Source organism: Argopecten irradians, chromosome 5, assembly GCF_041381155.1.
Source record: "Argopecten irradians isolate NY chromosome 5, Ai_NY, whole genome shotgun sequence".
NCBI classification, from domain to species: Eukaryota; Metazoa; Mollusca; class Bivalvia; order Pectinida; family Pectinidae; genus Argopecten; species Argopecten irradians.
In genome coordinates this window covers 31480713-31495174 of record NC_091138.1, presented here as the reverse complement: position 1 = coordinate 31495174, position 14462 = coordinate 31480713, and the positions used below count along the sequence as shown (strand labels likewise).

Genomic DNA, 14462 nt, shown 5'->3' with positions numbered 1-14462 from the left:
TCATTGAAACTCATTACAGCACAGCTTGGCCTGATGTATACGCTACTCCCATAATCGAGCCAGACAAAACCAAAGTGTAATCATAAATGGTGGAAATATGAAGCATCACACCCTCTAACCACGTAGTGTACACTTAAACTAATAGAAGAGGTATGGAAAACAAAATTTCAATTCCCTCTCTTAATTGCCCCTTTAAGTATAATAATATTAATATGCAAACTGACATTAAGGAGTTCAATATTCACTTTATGTACATCAATTTTTAATGTCATGATTAAGGCTATGACAACACTGTAATACATCCATTTCTTACTGTTATACACTCTGCTTATAAAAAATGTTATTAGGAAATATACTGTATGAAATATCTACTATCAAGATAAATCAATATACCAGCAACACTAAATTTAATCAAAATACCAGCAACACAAAATTACATGCTATTTTTAACATGACATTGTTTTTACAATTCCACTTCAAGTACATGTATATATGCTGATTTCTATATGGCACCAAGTGAAGTAACTTAGTAAATTCAGTAGATTGACACAACTTCAACCCAAGTATTATAATGTAATATCTGCTAGTTTTAGTTTCATTACAATTCAACACCAAAATAGTATGCTGATTTCATTAATGTTACTTAAGTAATGGATTTCAATACAACTCAAATTATTTTGCATTCCATACTAAACTCTATTTTGTATTCCATACTACTCTGTTTTACTCCTATACAACATTATTTCAGAACTTTGTCCTGATTCAGTGAATAAAAGTTGACAAACTGGCCCAAACTAGTACCACAGGGATCTGAGAATTGGTTACAGTTAAGATATATTTGTACCTAACTAAAGTGTTCATAGGCGGTTTATGAAATAATCACAACATTTCAGAGCAGACCCAGTGTATTGGTGGGCTGTACCTGCTAAAGGCACTCTGGTAGGTCCAAATTTATACATGTAATGGTATAAACTAGAACTAATTCTCAGATCCTTCTAGCTAGAAAATGTATTGTAATGATCAGTAAAAACATGAAAAACCTTTTTGTGCCACAACACTCAAATTTGTTGTTTATCTATAGGTATCTAAGTATGTTTTGTCTGGAAAGAAAACAGATTGTCAACCAGTTTGATTTTGTCTGTAGCTACCAGTCTTCATGGCCAGGAAGAGGGAAAGCCAGGGCAAAAGTTTCCACATCGTTCTTCAGAGCTGCAACTTTAGCCTTCACACTTTCATCCTCATGGAGTTTTGCATTGAATTCTTTCAGGGTAGGTCCACAATTGGCCTGGATTTCCAACGCCATTTTGATTCCTGAAAAAGACATGTCACCAAGTTTTACGTATATTTTTTTTAATAAATAGAATTAATAGCAATAAGTGTATTACCGTATTTTTGCGCGTATAGTGCGCACTCGCGTATAGTGCGCAGGTACGTTTTTGAGTTTCATTTTGGAAAAAAATATTTACAAAAAAAAATCTCAGTTTTTGTATCTTCGTTCACAACATTTTGCATTGCCTCCAAACACTTTTGAAGAACAAAATCAAACGGTTCTTATTGTTGATCAGTGCTTAAAACAACCTTCTGTTCATTAAAATTAACTGGCGAGAGGAGTTTGACACGATGATTGACACTTTGTTTACACAACGGCAGGCCTAGTTAGCTTGTGAATTGCCGGTGACACTATAATGAGGATATCAACAACGATGTTTCTACAATCATATAATTAACCATACCTTGTGTAATTAAGTGGTATCAATCAAGTCTATTGTGTATCTGTTCGGCATTTAGATTTAATCATTGTCCAAGATATTAGCTGGAAAGCCGACTGAGTAGGCCAATCAACCACAGGTGGCCGCCATATTTGATTACTGACTGCACGCTTCCGTATTCTCAATTATTTCAATTAGTATTGAAATCAGGATGATATCTTACAGAACCATTTCAAAAGATAGTAATAAGAGTAAATTTTACAGTCATACCATCATTTATAGTGCCAATTGGTCAGTGTTAATGTAGGAAGGTTTTAGTTTCGTATTTAATTTGATGGCTCTGCATGTGGGATTACACTCACTTCCGTAAACATTTGCAATAAGGTAATCTGTCTAATGTGACGAATTAATTACACACTTATACATCGTTTCAAGCTCCAGGCTATATTCATTTAGCCATTTAGATTTGGAGATACCTTACTGAAGATTCACGATCGTAACATGAATCCGGTCATGAACACATGTACACGTGCACACATGTACACGTGCTCTCAAAATGGACTTTCAAGGAATTAAAGATAAAAAATTCAAGTGATGTTTTCCTTTTATATTGAATATATGCATTGACCATTGACTTAAAGATCCAAGTATTTAATCATAATTATTTCACGACAACGTGTACAAAATGTTACTGCATAGCTCGGACCTGCCGGTCGGTGATCATAACCCAGGACCTGGCCATGCCTTGTACCTGCGTATAGTGCGCACTCCCAACTTTTCACTTGATAAATTATGAAAAAAAGTGTGCACTATACGCGCAAAAATACGGTATTATTTAATAATACTGTACGTACTAACTAAAAAATTTTGCATGATTATACCTGTAACACATACAGGATTATTATTATAGGGGTTTAAAATCCCTTCAACACAGTTTGTCATAACTTGAGGTCATAGTTTTAGACCGTCAATTAGCAACCTCTGACCCAAGGTTTTTTATGTATGACATTCATTTCTAGACTTTCACGAGTCTAACTTTCATACAGACTTTTCATATTCAAAGATGTATTTTTAGTTAAAAACAAAACTTCCAACCATTTTTCTTTTTTTACCAACCTCGATCAATAAAGTCAACCACTTGTTCAAAATCTGCCTCTTTCAAATTCCTTGATGTGAGAGCTGGTGTTCCTATCCTCAGACCACTTGGTTTAAGAGCACTCTTATCGCCTGGACAAGTGTTCTTGTTTATGGCAATGCCTATCTCTTCTAGAATCTTCTCCCCTCGAGCTCCGTCTATCTTGTTTGGACGAAGATCTACCAGTATCAGGTGATTGTCAGTTCCACCTAAATGATAGAAAGAAGACATTAAGATACACAGTAATATTTTGATTATAGGTTCAGTGTTAATTTCCTACAGGATTTACCTCTTAATATCACAATCGGGCTCCATGCTATAGGTAGCTACAGCAAATATTTACTCAAACTCTGTTAAACTTCTCCAAAGGATGTTTCTGGCCAAATTTGGTTTGAATACAATAACAGTATAGGGAGAATTTTATGTAGTGTAGAGTTTTAAATAATTTACCTCAGCGTACCCCTCTCCTGCCCTAAAGAGGTCGGAGCCATGATTGTACAAACTCTGTTCACCATCCCAAAGGATATCTATGAGTAAGTTTAGTTAGAATCCTTGCAGAACTCTATGACTAGCAATGATTAAAATATTTACCCCCTTTTTTCCCTACTTCCGTCTCTCTTGCCCAAAGGAGGTCAGAGCAATAATATATGCAAACTCATCATCCCCCTTCCCTAAAGGATATTTCTGGCTAATAGATACAATCCCTGCTTAACTCTATGACTAGTAGCAATTTAAATGATTTTCTACAGTTTTATTCCTATTTGGCTCCTATTGGGACAAGACAAATGATGGATGCCATGCCATGACATCAGCACACTCACACCAAAAAAATAAATAAATACAAAACAAGAGGCCCATGGGCCTTAACGGTCATCTGAGTACCTTGGCAATAATCATATAGGAAATTAATTAGATATAGTGTCATGGTTGCCATCTTCAATTGGGGATCAACCAGAGATGTAACAACACTTTGTTGGGACCATGTCAGGCTCCTTTCATGCAAGTTTCAGCCAAATCGAACCGGTAGAACTTGAGAAGAAGTTCAAAATGTGTTTTCAAGATGGCAGCTGTGGCGGCCATCTTGGATTTGGGATCAACCCGAAAAATAAGAACACTTTGTTGGGACCATGTCAGGATCATTTCATGCAAGTTTCAGCCAAATCGCACAGGTAGCACTTGAGAAGTTCAAAATGTGTTTTCAAGATGGCGGCTGTGGCAGCCATCTTGGATTTTGGATCGACCCAAAAAATAAGAACACTTAGTCAGGATCATTTCATGCAAGTTTCAGCCAAATCGCACTGGTAGAACTCTGGTAGAACTTGAGAAGAAGTTCAAAATGTGTTTTCAAGATGGTAGCTGTGGCGGCCATCTTGGATTTCAGATTGACCCGAAAAATAAGAACACTTTGTCGGGACCATGTCAGGATCATTTCATGCAAGTCTCAGCCAAATCGTATTGGTAGAACTTGAGAAGAAGTTCAAAATGTGTTTTCAAGATGGCGGCTGTGGTGGCCATCTTGGATTTCGGATTGACCCGAAAAATAACAACACTTTGTCGGGACCATGTCAGGATCATTTCATGTAAGTTTCAGCTCAATCCCACTGGTCAAACTTGAGAAGAAGATTGAAATGTGAAAAGTTTACGGACGGCGGACGGCGCACGACGACGGACGAAGCATGATGACTATAGGTCATCCTGACCCTTCGGGTCAGATGACCTAAAAAAGTATCACTAAAGTACATGTATACTTTTCTGTACTTTATTTTTTGGTACGGGCACCAACTCTTTATTTTTTTCATTTTAGCAAAATATATATAATGTAATTGGAACTATATCAAAATGTATGAAATATATCAAATTGTCGTTTTGTCAACAAATTTGGTCAATGAATAAACTAAGAAAGAACTCGCAGGATATGAACTAATACAATAATACATCCAATCAGATCTCAATATGACATAAAAACCCAATTTGACTGTAAGTAGCTTTGCAATACCCTTTACAGTTGTTTATCATTAACATAGCATTCAATGTTGGCCTTTGAAGGCAAATATACAAGTATATTCATGACATCAGAGCGTTTAATATTTAACGCGATTTGTATCTAAATATTGCATGATGTTATTACTTTCACAGTAAATGCACCTATTACCTTTGTTCAACATATTTCATATGTACAACTATTGCATTCTTAGTGCAGGAATTTTTTTCCGTAATCTGGTAAATTTATTATCGTGTAACTCTCCTCGTTCACAGTGTACAGAAATAATCACAATTCATACCAGTGACAATTGAGTATCCTCTTTTCTGCATAGCTGTACACATAGTCCTTGCATTATTAATAACCTGCTGTTGGTAAACTTTGAACTCTGGAGTACAGGCCTGCTTCAGGGCTACTGCAACACCTGTGGGGAAAAATCAGGCCTTGGAATTAAAATAGCACAGGTACAAGCAACAGATATACAACAGGCACTAGAATTGACTGTAAACAAATGTATTTTTTGCAACTTTAATTTCACACTTGGGTATGTACAAAGAAATTGCAATGATTTAGTTTTGTAAGTTTTATCATATTACTGCCGTTCTATCTTAAGATTGCACGATTGTGTTACAGTACTAGTGTATCGACTCACTGTAGTAGATTACATCGCTACATATTATAGTGTAGTGAAGTGTCTATGTAACACGCATTGTGATTGGCTGAGTTGATCTAAAAATAGACGAGAAAAACGTGTGTGCAAAATACAGCTGTTTATTTAGCCTGCCATTCGTTTTCGTCTTTTTATGGTGAACAGAGCACTTTTTTCCAGTGAAATACAAAATATAAAACAATTCTTTTTACCAGATTTCTCTGTTTTATGTTAGGCCTAATCTCAAACATAACCACACAGTCCATAATAGCGACTTAGTTCCGAACCAGGAATGTCAGACAGGGCATCGATGATAGCTAATTCTGTGAACTCGGATGAATACGACGGATTTTTACGAAGCCTGGATTTCATGACATGAAATACATACTCGGCAACATTGTACTGAGGAGAGTATGGTGGTTAGAAAACAAGATTTAGTCCACGTTGTTCAAGCATGTTTGTTAACATTTGTTCACCTGCTCTTTGGTGGTGAAAACCACAATAATCCATTACAATAATGTCTCCTCGCGCAAACACAATATTTCCAAAATCATTAGTTTGCTGTAATGCTTAGTCAAAGAAATTAATCATTTCCAATGCATTTGAAGGGCCTGGTATAATGTCAAAATAGTCCAGCCCCAAAAAAACACAGCACAAATTGACAGTGAATGTCGCAAAACTCGCATAGCACTGAATTTCATAAGCGTGTTTACCACATACAGAGTGTGCATATCTTCTATTTCCATATGTTGAAATGACAGAGGATTCCTCAAAAAAATGAATCTGCTGAGGTTGATATTGCATGAAGTCATGAAGTTCGTGACCATATACTCATGGTTGATTCTCATTGTTTCCTCTGGTATTTGAGGCAACAACTTCCGTGTCATATCCAAATTGGACGTTATAACTTTGTGTACAGTCGACAGAGTAGGCACATTTTGATTTGTACACACGTTTGCCTCAATAAGTTTCTCTCGAATTTCACGACCATAAATATTTGGTTTCATTTTTCTTCTGATATTGAACGAATTTAACATCTTCTTCACTGACCTTTGTTGGTGTCTTGATAGGACGAACACGTGGAAGCAGAGAACCATGCTGTTCCTCGTACAACTTTGCAATGTTTCGCGTACTTTTAGATCGGTTCGTGGCTTTGACATGTCGACATATGATCGGTTGAGGCCTGCTTCTAATTTTGGCTGTGATCGGTGTAACCGCTTCTAATTTTGGCGCAATTTTAAACAGAGATTAAAAAAGTAACGTACACATGTGCAAACACACATGTACCGGTAACTTATAATATGCACGCGTTGACAGCTTGGCGATCAACGTTTTTTAGTACTTCCGCACTTTATTATTCAGTATAAAATTCAAATTAAGAGTTAAATTAACATTCGAAATATATCTTACCATAATTATGAAACTGAACAGCTATGTTTTAGCAGATATATTTTCTTCTTGAGTTCTTCAAGTTCGTCACATGTACTAGGTGTACTACGGAAAAAACACCCCAGATCAATCAGTCATGTATATTTTTACAGCGTAATTCTTTTATTTTACAAATATTGATTTTTCAGATGTTTATCTATTTGAACATTTGTAATTGTTTAGACGTACTTACAATGTCCCGATTGCACAAATAGAGGCCATTTTAAATTTGGGTGTTTTCCCGCGAATGTACTATTAGGATGTGTATCGTTTATTTATATACACACTTCAGCCAATCACAATGCATGTTACATAGACACTTCACCTGTAACATGTAGCAATGTAATCTACTACAGTGAGTCGATACACTAGTACTGTAACACAATCCTGCAATCTTATGATAGAACGGCAGTAATAATTAATTGTGTTTGACTTAGCATTGGTATTATTTTTCCCTGGAAAGGATATTGAAAATTTATATCTAAAAAAAAATATGCTGGTTTTAATGCAGTATTACAACATCATAGGAGTGAAATCTGAAGTCAGTTTTACAGTAAGCTGAATTTAAATTCGTGTGAAAAAATTGGTTCTCTGTACCGATTCATGTTTGTCCACTGCCCAGTACCATATCTAAAGAATTGTCACAAATCAAATTGTATCCCAGCAATATAACTTCAATGGAAAATTTACTAGAAATCTAATAAAATCGATAAGGTTTTACATGAATGAAATATTTCAAGAGATGTAAAAAATTTACATTACATGTCTCACATCTTACCAGCAATCTGATGGTTGTGGGGCCCACCCTGAAGCCCTGGAAATACTGCCTCATTTATCTTCCTCTCCATCTCATACATGACTTGAGTACCATTCTTCAGAACTTTCCTTACACCTGTAATGAAGCAACATCGACTGAATTGATAAACAGTAGTAGATCAGTATAGGTGTAGTCTATTCTTCAGTAGATTAGTATAGATGTAAAGTCTACAGATCAGTATAGGTGTAAAGTCTACTCTTCAGTAGTAGATCAGTATAGGTGTATAGTCTACTCTTCAGAGGTAGATCAGTATAGGTGTATAGTATACTCTTCAGTAGTAGATCAGTATAGGTGTAAAGTCTACTCTTCAGTAGTAGATCAGTATAGGTGTATAGTCTACTCTTCAGAGGTAGATCAGTATAGGTGTATAGTCTACTCTTCAATAGTAGATCAGTATAGGTGTATAGTCTACTCTTCAGTAGATCAGTATAGGTGTAAAGTCTACTCTTCAAATAGTATATCAGTATAGGTGTATAGTCTACTCTTCAGTAGTAGTTCAGTATAGGCGTACAGTGATAAATCTACGTGCGCATCCCGAGTCCTGCACTCACAGAATTTTAAAAGGACCCATGAAATTTCTGGGAATGGGTATCTATAACACTGTGGGACCCATTGTTTTCACACAAAACCATTGAAAAGGACCCACAAAAAATAATCATAGATTGAACACTGGGTGTATAGTCTACTCTTCAGTAGATCAGTATAGATGTATAGTCTACTCTTCAGTAGATCAGTATAGGTGTATAGTCTACTCTTCAGTAGATCAGTATAGGTGTATAGTCTAATCATCAGCAGGTCAGTATATGTGTATAGTCTACTCTTCAGCAAATCAGTATAGGTGTATAGTCATACTCTTCAGTAGCTAGATCAGTATAGGTGTGTAGTCTACTCTTCATTAGCAGATCAGTATAGGTGTATAGTCTACTCTTCATTAGCAGATCAGTATAGGTGTATAGTCTACTCTTCAGTAGCTATATGTATTGTTGATCAGTAAAGGTGTATAGTCTACTCATCAGCAGATCAGTATAGGTGTATAGTCTACTCTTCAATAGTAGATCAGTATAGGTGTATAGTCTACTCTTCAATAGTAGATCAGTAAAGGTGTATAGTCTACTCATCAGCAGATCAGTATAGGTGTATAGTCTACTCTTCAATAGTAGATCAGTATAGGTGTATAGTCTACTCTTCAGTAGATCAGTATAGGTGTAAAGTCTACTCTTCAAATAGTATATCAGTATAGGTGTATAGTCTACTCTTCAATAGTAGATCAGTATAGGTGTAAAGTCTACTCTTCAGCAGATCAGTATAGGTGTGTAGTCTACTCTTCAGTAGCTATATGTATTGTTGATCAGTATAGGTGTGTAGTCTACTCTTCAGTAGTTGTACTATTGTCCAGTTGTTATTTATTTCTTCATAGTTGCCAATTGAGTGCAGTTCATTTACATTTGATAATGACTTTATAAGAACATCTCCAGAGATTCATCATTTTGCATCTATAATGAATATGTCAAGGACAGAACTGCCATTTTCAATAGGAAATTCCTGTAATTGGCACATTTATTGTGACGTCACTAATGGACTTGTGACCTTATAATTACAATGACACTAAAATAAGGGGTTGTCGGTTCCGTAAGGTTACTAGTGGAGTTACAGTGAATATATATAAGGCAGTACACTCAAACTCTTCCAAACAAACCTTTTCTGTAGAATATGATTCCCGATCTTGGTCCTCGTAGTGTCTTGTGGGTTGTGGTAGTTACAATATCACAGTATTCAAAAGGATTTGCAACAAGACCAGCAGCAACCAATCCACTTACATGAGCCATGTCAGCCATCAAGTAAGCATCATTCTCATTGGCTATCTCACGGAATCGTTTGTAGTCGAGGTTTCTAGAATAACAACTCACACCTGAAATTGAATGAAAGGCTTGGATTACATTTGATTTTCATAACTCATATTTTAATGTTTAATTTTTAGACTTGCATACCTTTGGCTTTTACATGTACAAATGAAGCTTAAGATCAAATACATGGGCCCTATCTTTCTCAAATTTAAGGTCCTGTGTGCTTTTGTAGGATCCTTAGTGGTTGCAATAAGCAGATATAAGCCTTTGAATTTTAGTTAATATCCTTGAGATGTTTGATACAACAAAACATTGTTAGTGACACTTATTTAAATCTTTATAGAGCTCTTTCAATTATAGTTCGAGGGTCTAAATTTGTCAAAGGCAGTTGATCATGACTTAACAAAGGCACTAACCTGCGACTATCATTTTTGGTAGGAACATTTTGGCATTTTCATGGAGGCGATCATAAATCAATGAGTCCGGTCATGGGGTCAACTTTGTAGGGGAACGACTCAAAGTATACAGATGTGGCAGAAATCTTTTTAGATGGCGTCATGAAGCCATGACTAAGATGGCCTCCGTCGGGAAGATGAAGGCCCATGATACGTCCATGGGGGCCTACCAAGGCAGTGTAGACAGCAAAGTTAGCTGGAGATCCAGACAAAGGTTGTACATTTACTCCCCATTTCTCACTGTCTAGGCCATACGCCTCTAAGGCTCTCTTCTGGCACAACACTTCGATCTGGTCTATAAACTCATTTCCACCATAGTATCTGTTTGATATATAAAAATTAATATGTGTTTATTACTTTGTTGATAAATCATAAGAGTTTTATTTTAACAATGATATAACGATAGATACGAGTCATAACAATCCATGCTTTTACATGTTATGGTGATTTATTCTGCTGACTGCAGCATATGCTGCTTCATTGAAATTCTAACTTTCAAAACTGAATCATTTAATTTTCTATTTTTTTCCAAAAATTTTCTCTCACCTGTATTTAATCATATTGGACAGGTAAAACATGTTATGTTGAAAAGAAATACAGATAGCCTTTCTTGTGGTATTACCTAATAAATATCATATAGGTTTATATGTATGCCTTATGATTCTATTAATCTATTTAGCAGTGGCTAACAATCTATTTCGTTATGGAATATTACAGAATCATCTCCCTTGCGAGAAAAATATCACACTGTTTTGTCTAGAAAATATGGCGCAACTCAGTTACACTTGCAAACACATGACATCACAATCAATTTACCCCCATGGGCTGATAACAATTTAATATTCAAAGACGAAATATGAAACTAATGTAGCCGGATAAGGCTTTAAATCTCATATTTAGTATCTACAATCTGTTCCTAAGAAGGAGAAATTACAGCATAAAGCAACCGATTCATACATAGATGGTAAAAAAAAACCTTGCTTCATTAAATTAAAATTACAGTAGAAAATTGAATGAAATTTAATTTGATTTTTCACAAGCGTGACTTTATAATCATTCACCCCTTGGAAATATATCCGATTTAATTTTGCAATATAATTTAAGAGATAGAACAATATCTATTACATGAACAATTCCCAGAGATTTATTTAACCTCATCAGCTGACCTTTGACCAGGCTGACCCTCGGAGTATTTGTTGGTAAGACAGGATCCCAAGGCCTGATGGACAGCCTTACTGGTAAAGTTCTCCGAGGCGATAAGCTCAAGTCCCTTTCTCTGACGCTCTTTCTCCTTGATGATTATCTGTGAAATTTCTGGATCCTCATCTCGGATGTCTGTGGTCATATTCCAACGGTCTCCCATACCATTCATGTTTCACCTTCTGAAAAGTAGAAAGTATGAGAATTACAGTATAAGATCTTTATTTTTCAATAAGGATACAAGTATTAGGAAAAAGGATCTCCCATACCATTATTTCATGTTTCTATCTGAAATTCTGTATTTGCATATTACAGATATCTGCCCTTGCGAGTAGGTATTGATTCATTTGATTCTGACGTCATGTGTTTGCGAGCGTAATGTAATACCTTTCGGAGAAAAAAACACAGATTTTAATAGCGCTCACAAAATAATGACGTAACAATTGATACCTACCTGTAAGGGAGCTAACTCTGTAATATGCAAAGATGGGATATGTGATGTTTGAAAATTATACCATCTTTATATTTTCACTTTTAATGGTCTTTCATTGTATGGTACTTTTCAGTTCATCTCATGCACTGGTCAAAAAGGATGTACCAGATAACTTGTAAACTGTTGTAAGTTATTGATAATATTCATAGTAGTACAACCTACAACATCTTCAGATAACAGATGACATCATATACATATTTAGGGGAAAAATTCTCTAAATCCCACTACATTATAGATATTAAATTGACAAAACACTTGATAGTACACATGTTTTACCATATTTGACCTTATAAGCTCCCCCATCCCTATAAGCCCCCCCCCCCCCCCTTTCTAGACTTCAATTAAATGCAGACAAAAAATATGAAAATTGTGTTGGTAGGATACTGATTTCATTTACAAATTAATTTATGGCTTACTTTGTAGACTAATTTTATGATAGAGCTTAGGCTAGTCCAAATTTGTGTCTTAAATTAAGCACCCCATATTTGCTTTAATTTTTTAAACACCCTGGGCACTTATTGGGTTTAATACAGTATATATTTCAACATTTTTATGGTTATATTATACTCCATTTTTCTATTATATTGTCTATCCATTTTTCGAACAAGATTTTGCCAAAGATATTCTATGTAACCAAGGTATATGAATACATATACAATATAAAATGCAAATCCATAATAATCATTATTTCACATGCACTTACAAAAAATCTATAAAAAAAAGCTAGGCAGGTATGGGTCACTAAATATAAATAGCAAACAATTATAATAGATAATGTACATATAAAGCTTACACAATGTACATAAGATACCCATATTCAGGTCAAGGTAATCAGGTCTTGTTTTTTCATGGACAGGGGTACGTCTAGCCACAAGTGTCTTTTTTATAGGTCAGGAACGATAGTTCAGTTTTGACTTCAAAACAAATGAATTGGTTTGGCCTAATTTGATTCTCATTTAGCAATATTTTCAAAATTAAACTCTGTCTCTACAATCAATTACTTTAAGAAGACTTGCAGAAAATGACCTTATGTCCTTATAGGTAATCAAATCAAACCATCCCAAATCTTGGATTGCTTTTAGATGAGACACAGAGATATTCCTTCAAACTGCAAGGATAATCACATGGCTCCACATAATTTTTGGAGGGGTGCATTGATAAATGTATTCATACTTTTGAAAGGGAAAGGTGCATATTCAACTTCGCTAACTGTGGATTGTCTAACATGTGGCGATCTGATCCGATCCACGATTCAGGGTTGACGATTCACAGATCGGACCACGAATCACCAGTTAGATAGAAGCAAAAGATTCAATTGAAGTAAAACTGTTTTTATTGATAAATCAATATATTATATTGATAAATGTTTGATTGATAATAAAACCATTTTTAGCAGTTTTACATTCCTTATCATTAAGCAATATATAGAGTTACAGGGGAAGTACAGCAGGATTCAGTCACTGCAACTGTAAACAAGGGCCCAATGGGCCCTTGGCGCCCACCAAAGATTGATCTATGTCTGACAAATGAAAGAGGGATCTTTTCTCTGCTTTTCAAACAATTCTTTTTTCTGCTTTTCAAACTTTAAACTATCAAAATCCAAGATGGTGGTCGCAAAATGCAATAGGCAGAACTAGGGTCCTAGAGGAACCTACATACCGTATTTCACCGCAAATAAGACCCCCCTCCCAGAGAAGAAATAAAGGTCAAAAGTGGTGGGGGGGTCTTATTTGCGGACAACCCGCCTGATAACATCGATCTATGAGGTCGCCATGGGCCTCTTTTTAATGTCCTGTCATCGTTGTAACAGTCGTATGACAGATGGGTAATAGCAAGATGTTCAAGTATTTATAATAATAATGAAGACGTATGAGTAAAATTAAATCAAATATTATGACAAATTAAAATATAATTTGTTAAACAATATTAGGGCAGTTGTAAGTCTGAAAGGAAACGCACATTTTTGCAAGAGTCACGCGGACATTCACCAATGAATCAAAACGAAGAAACAGCATCATAAGCAATGTCATTTTAATCTAGAAGTTTTAATAATCGTATTGTTATTTTAAAATATTCAAATTAGGTTATTGTTTACGATCACAACTACATCTCCGTCTTAGTAAACACGTGAATCAATCGCCGTGAATCGGAAGGACGATCGCCGTTCAGACTCAGGCCTATTTAAAATTCACTGCAAACGTTTACATATCAAATTTGTTCATAGACAGAAGAATTTACGTACATTTGTCTCAGTCAAATGAGCAAACGATCGTGATTTAACTTCAACGTGCCGACATGCACTGATGCAGTTGTTTGTAACATCGTACACACATGTGTAGGAAAATGGCGCCGGGTTGAAGCCATACTTTCACATTTTCACACCGGGTCGTGTTTGGGAATTTGATCGGTATTGCTATTGATACGACGATAGTTTTTGATAATATTTCAGATATTAATCCAAGTATTAACTGCATTAAAACATCGTAGCAAGTATTTTTGTATCCAGAGTAAAATACGAAACTTTGCGGCTAATCATATTATACTGACTGCGTAGTAAACAAAACATGGCGGGCCGAAAAGTAAAGCAATGGGTTTCTCCAACTGATCGTGAACTACAGGTCAACGTTTACGTACTCTCAAATAAACATATTTGAAACTGTAAATCGACCTTAACATAAACATGGCGGGTCCGAAAAGTAAGCGATAGTCGCGGGTCGCGGATTACGCAATGCGACAAGATCGTTGGCGCGC

At 35.7% G+C, this 14462-nt stretch overlaps 1 protein-coding gene across 1 annotated transcript; it reads right to left on the bottom strand.

The window, feature by feature from the left end:
- Positions 1-743: 743 nt before the first annotated feature.
- On the bottom strand, positions 744-11400 carry LOC138323523 (serine hydroxymethyltransferase-like). Its single transcript, XM_069268179.1, is given in 8 exon segments — positions 744-1311; positions 2826-3053; positions 5127-5249; positions 7681-7794; positions 9416-9628; positions 9980-10034; positions 10036-10339; positions 11185-11400. Coding segments are annotated over 8 exon segments (1410 nt in total). The 5' UTR covers positions 11391-11400; the 3' UTR covers positions 744-1144.
- Positions 11401-14462: the final 3062 nt, after the last annotated feature.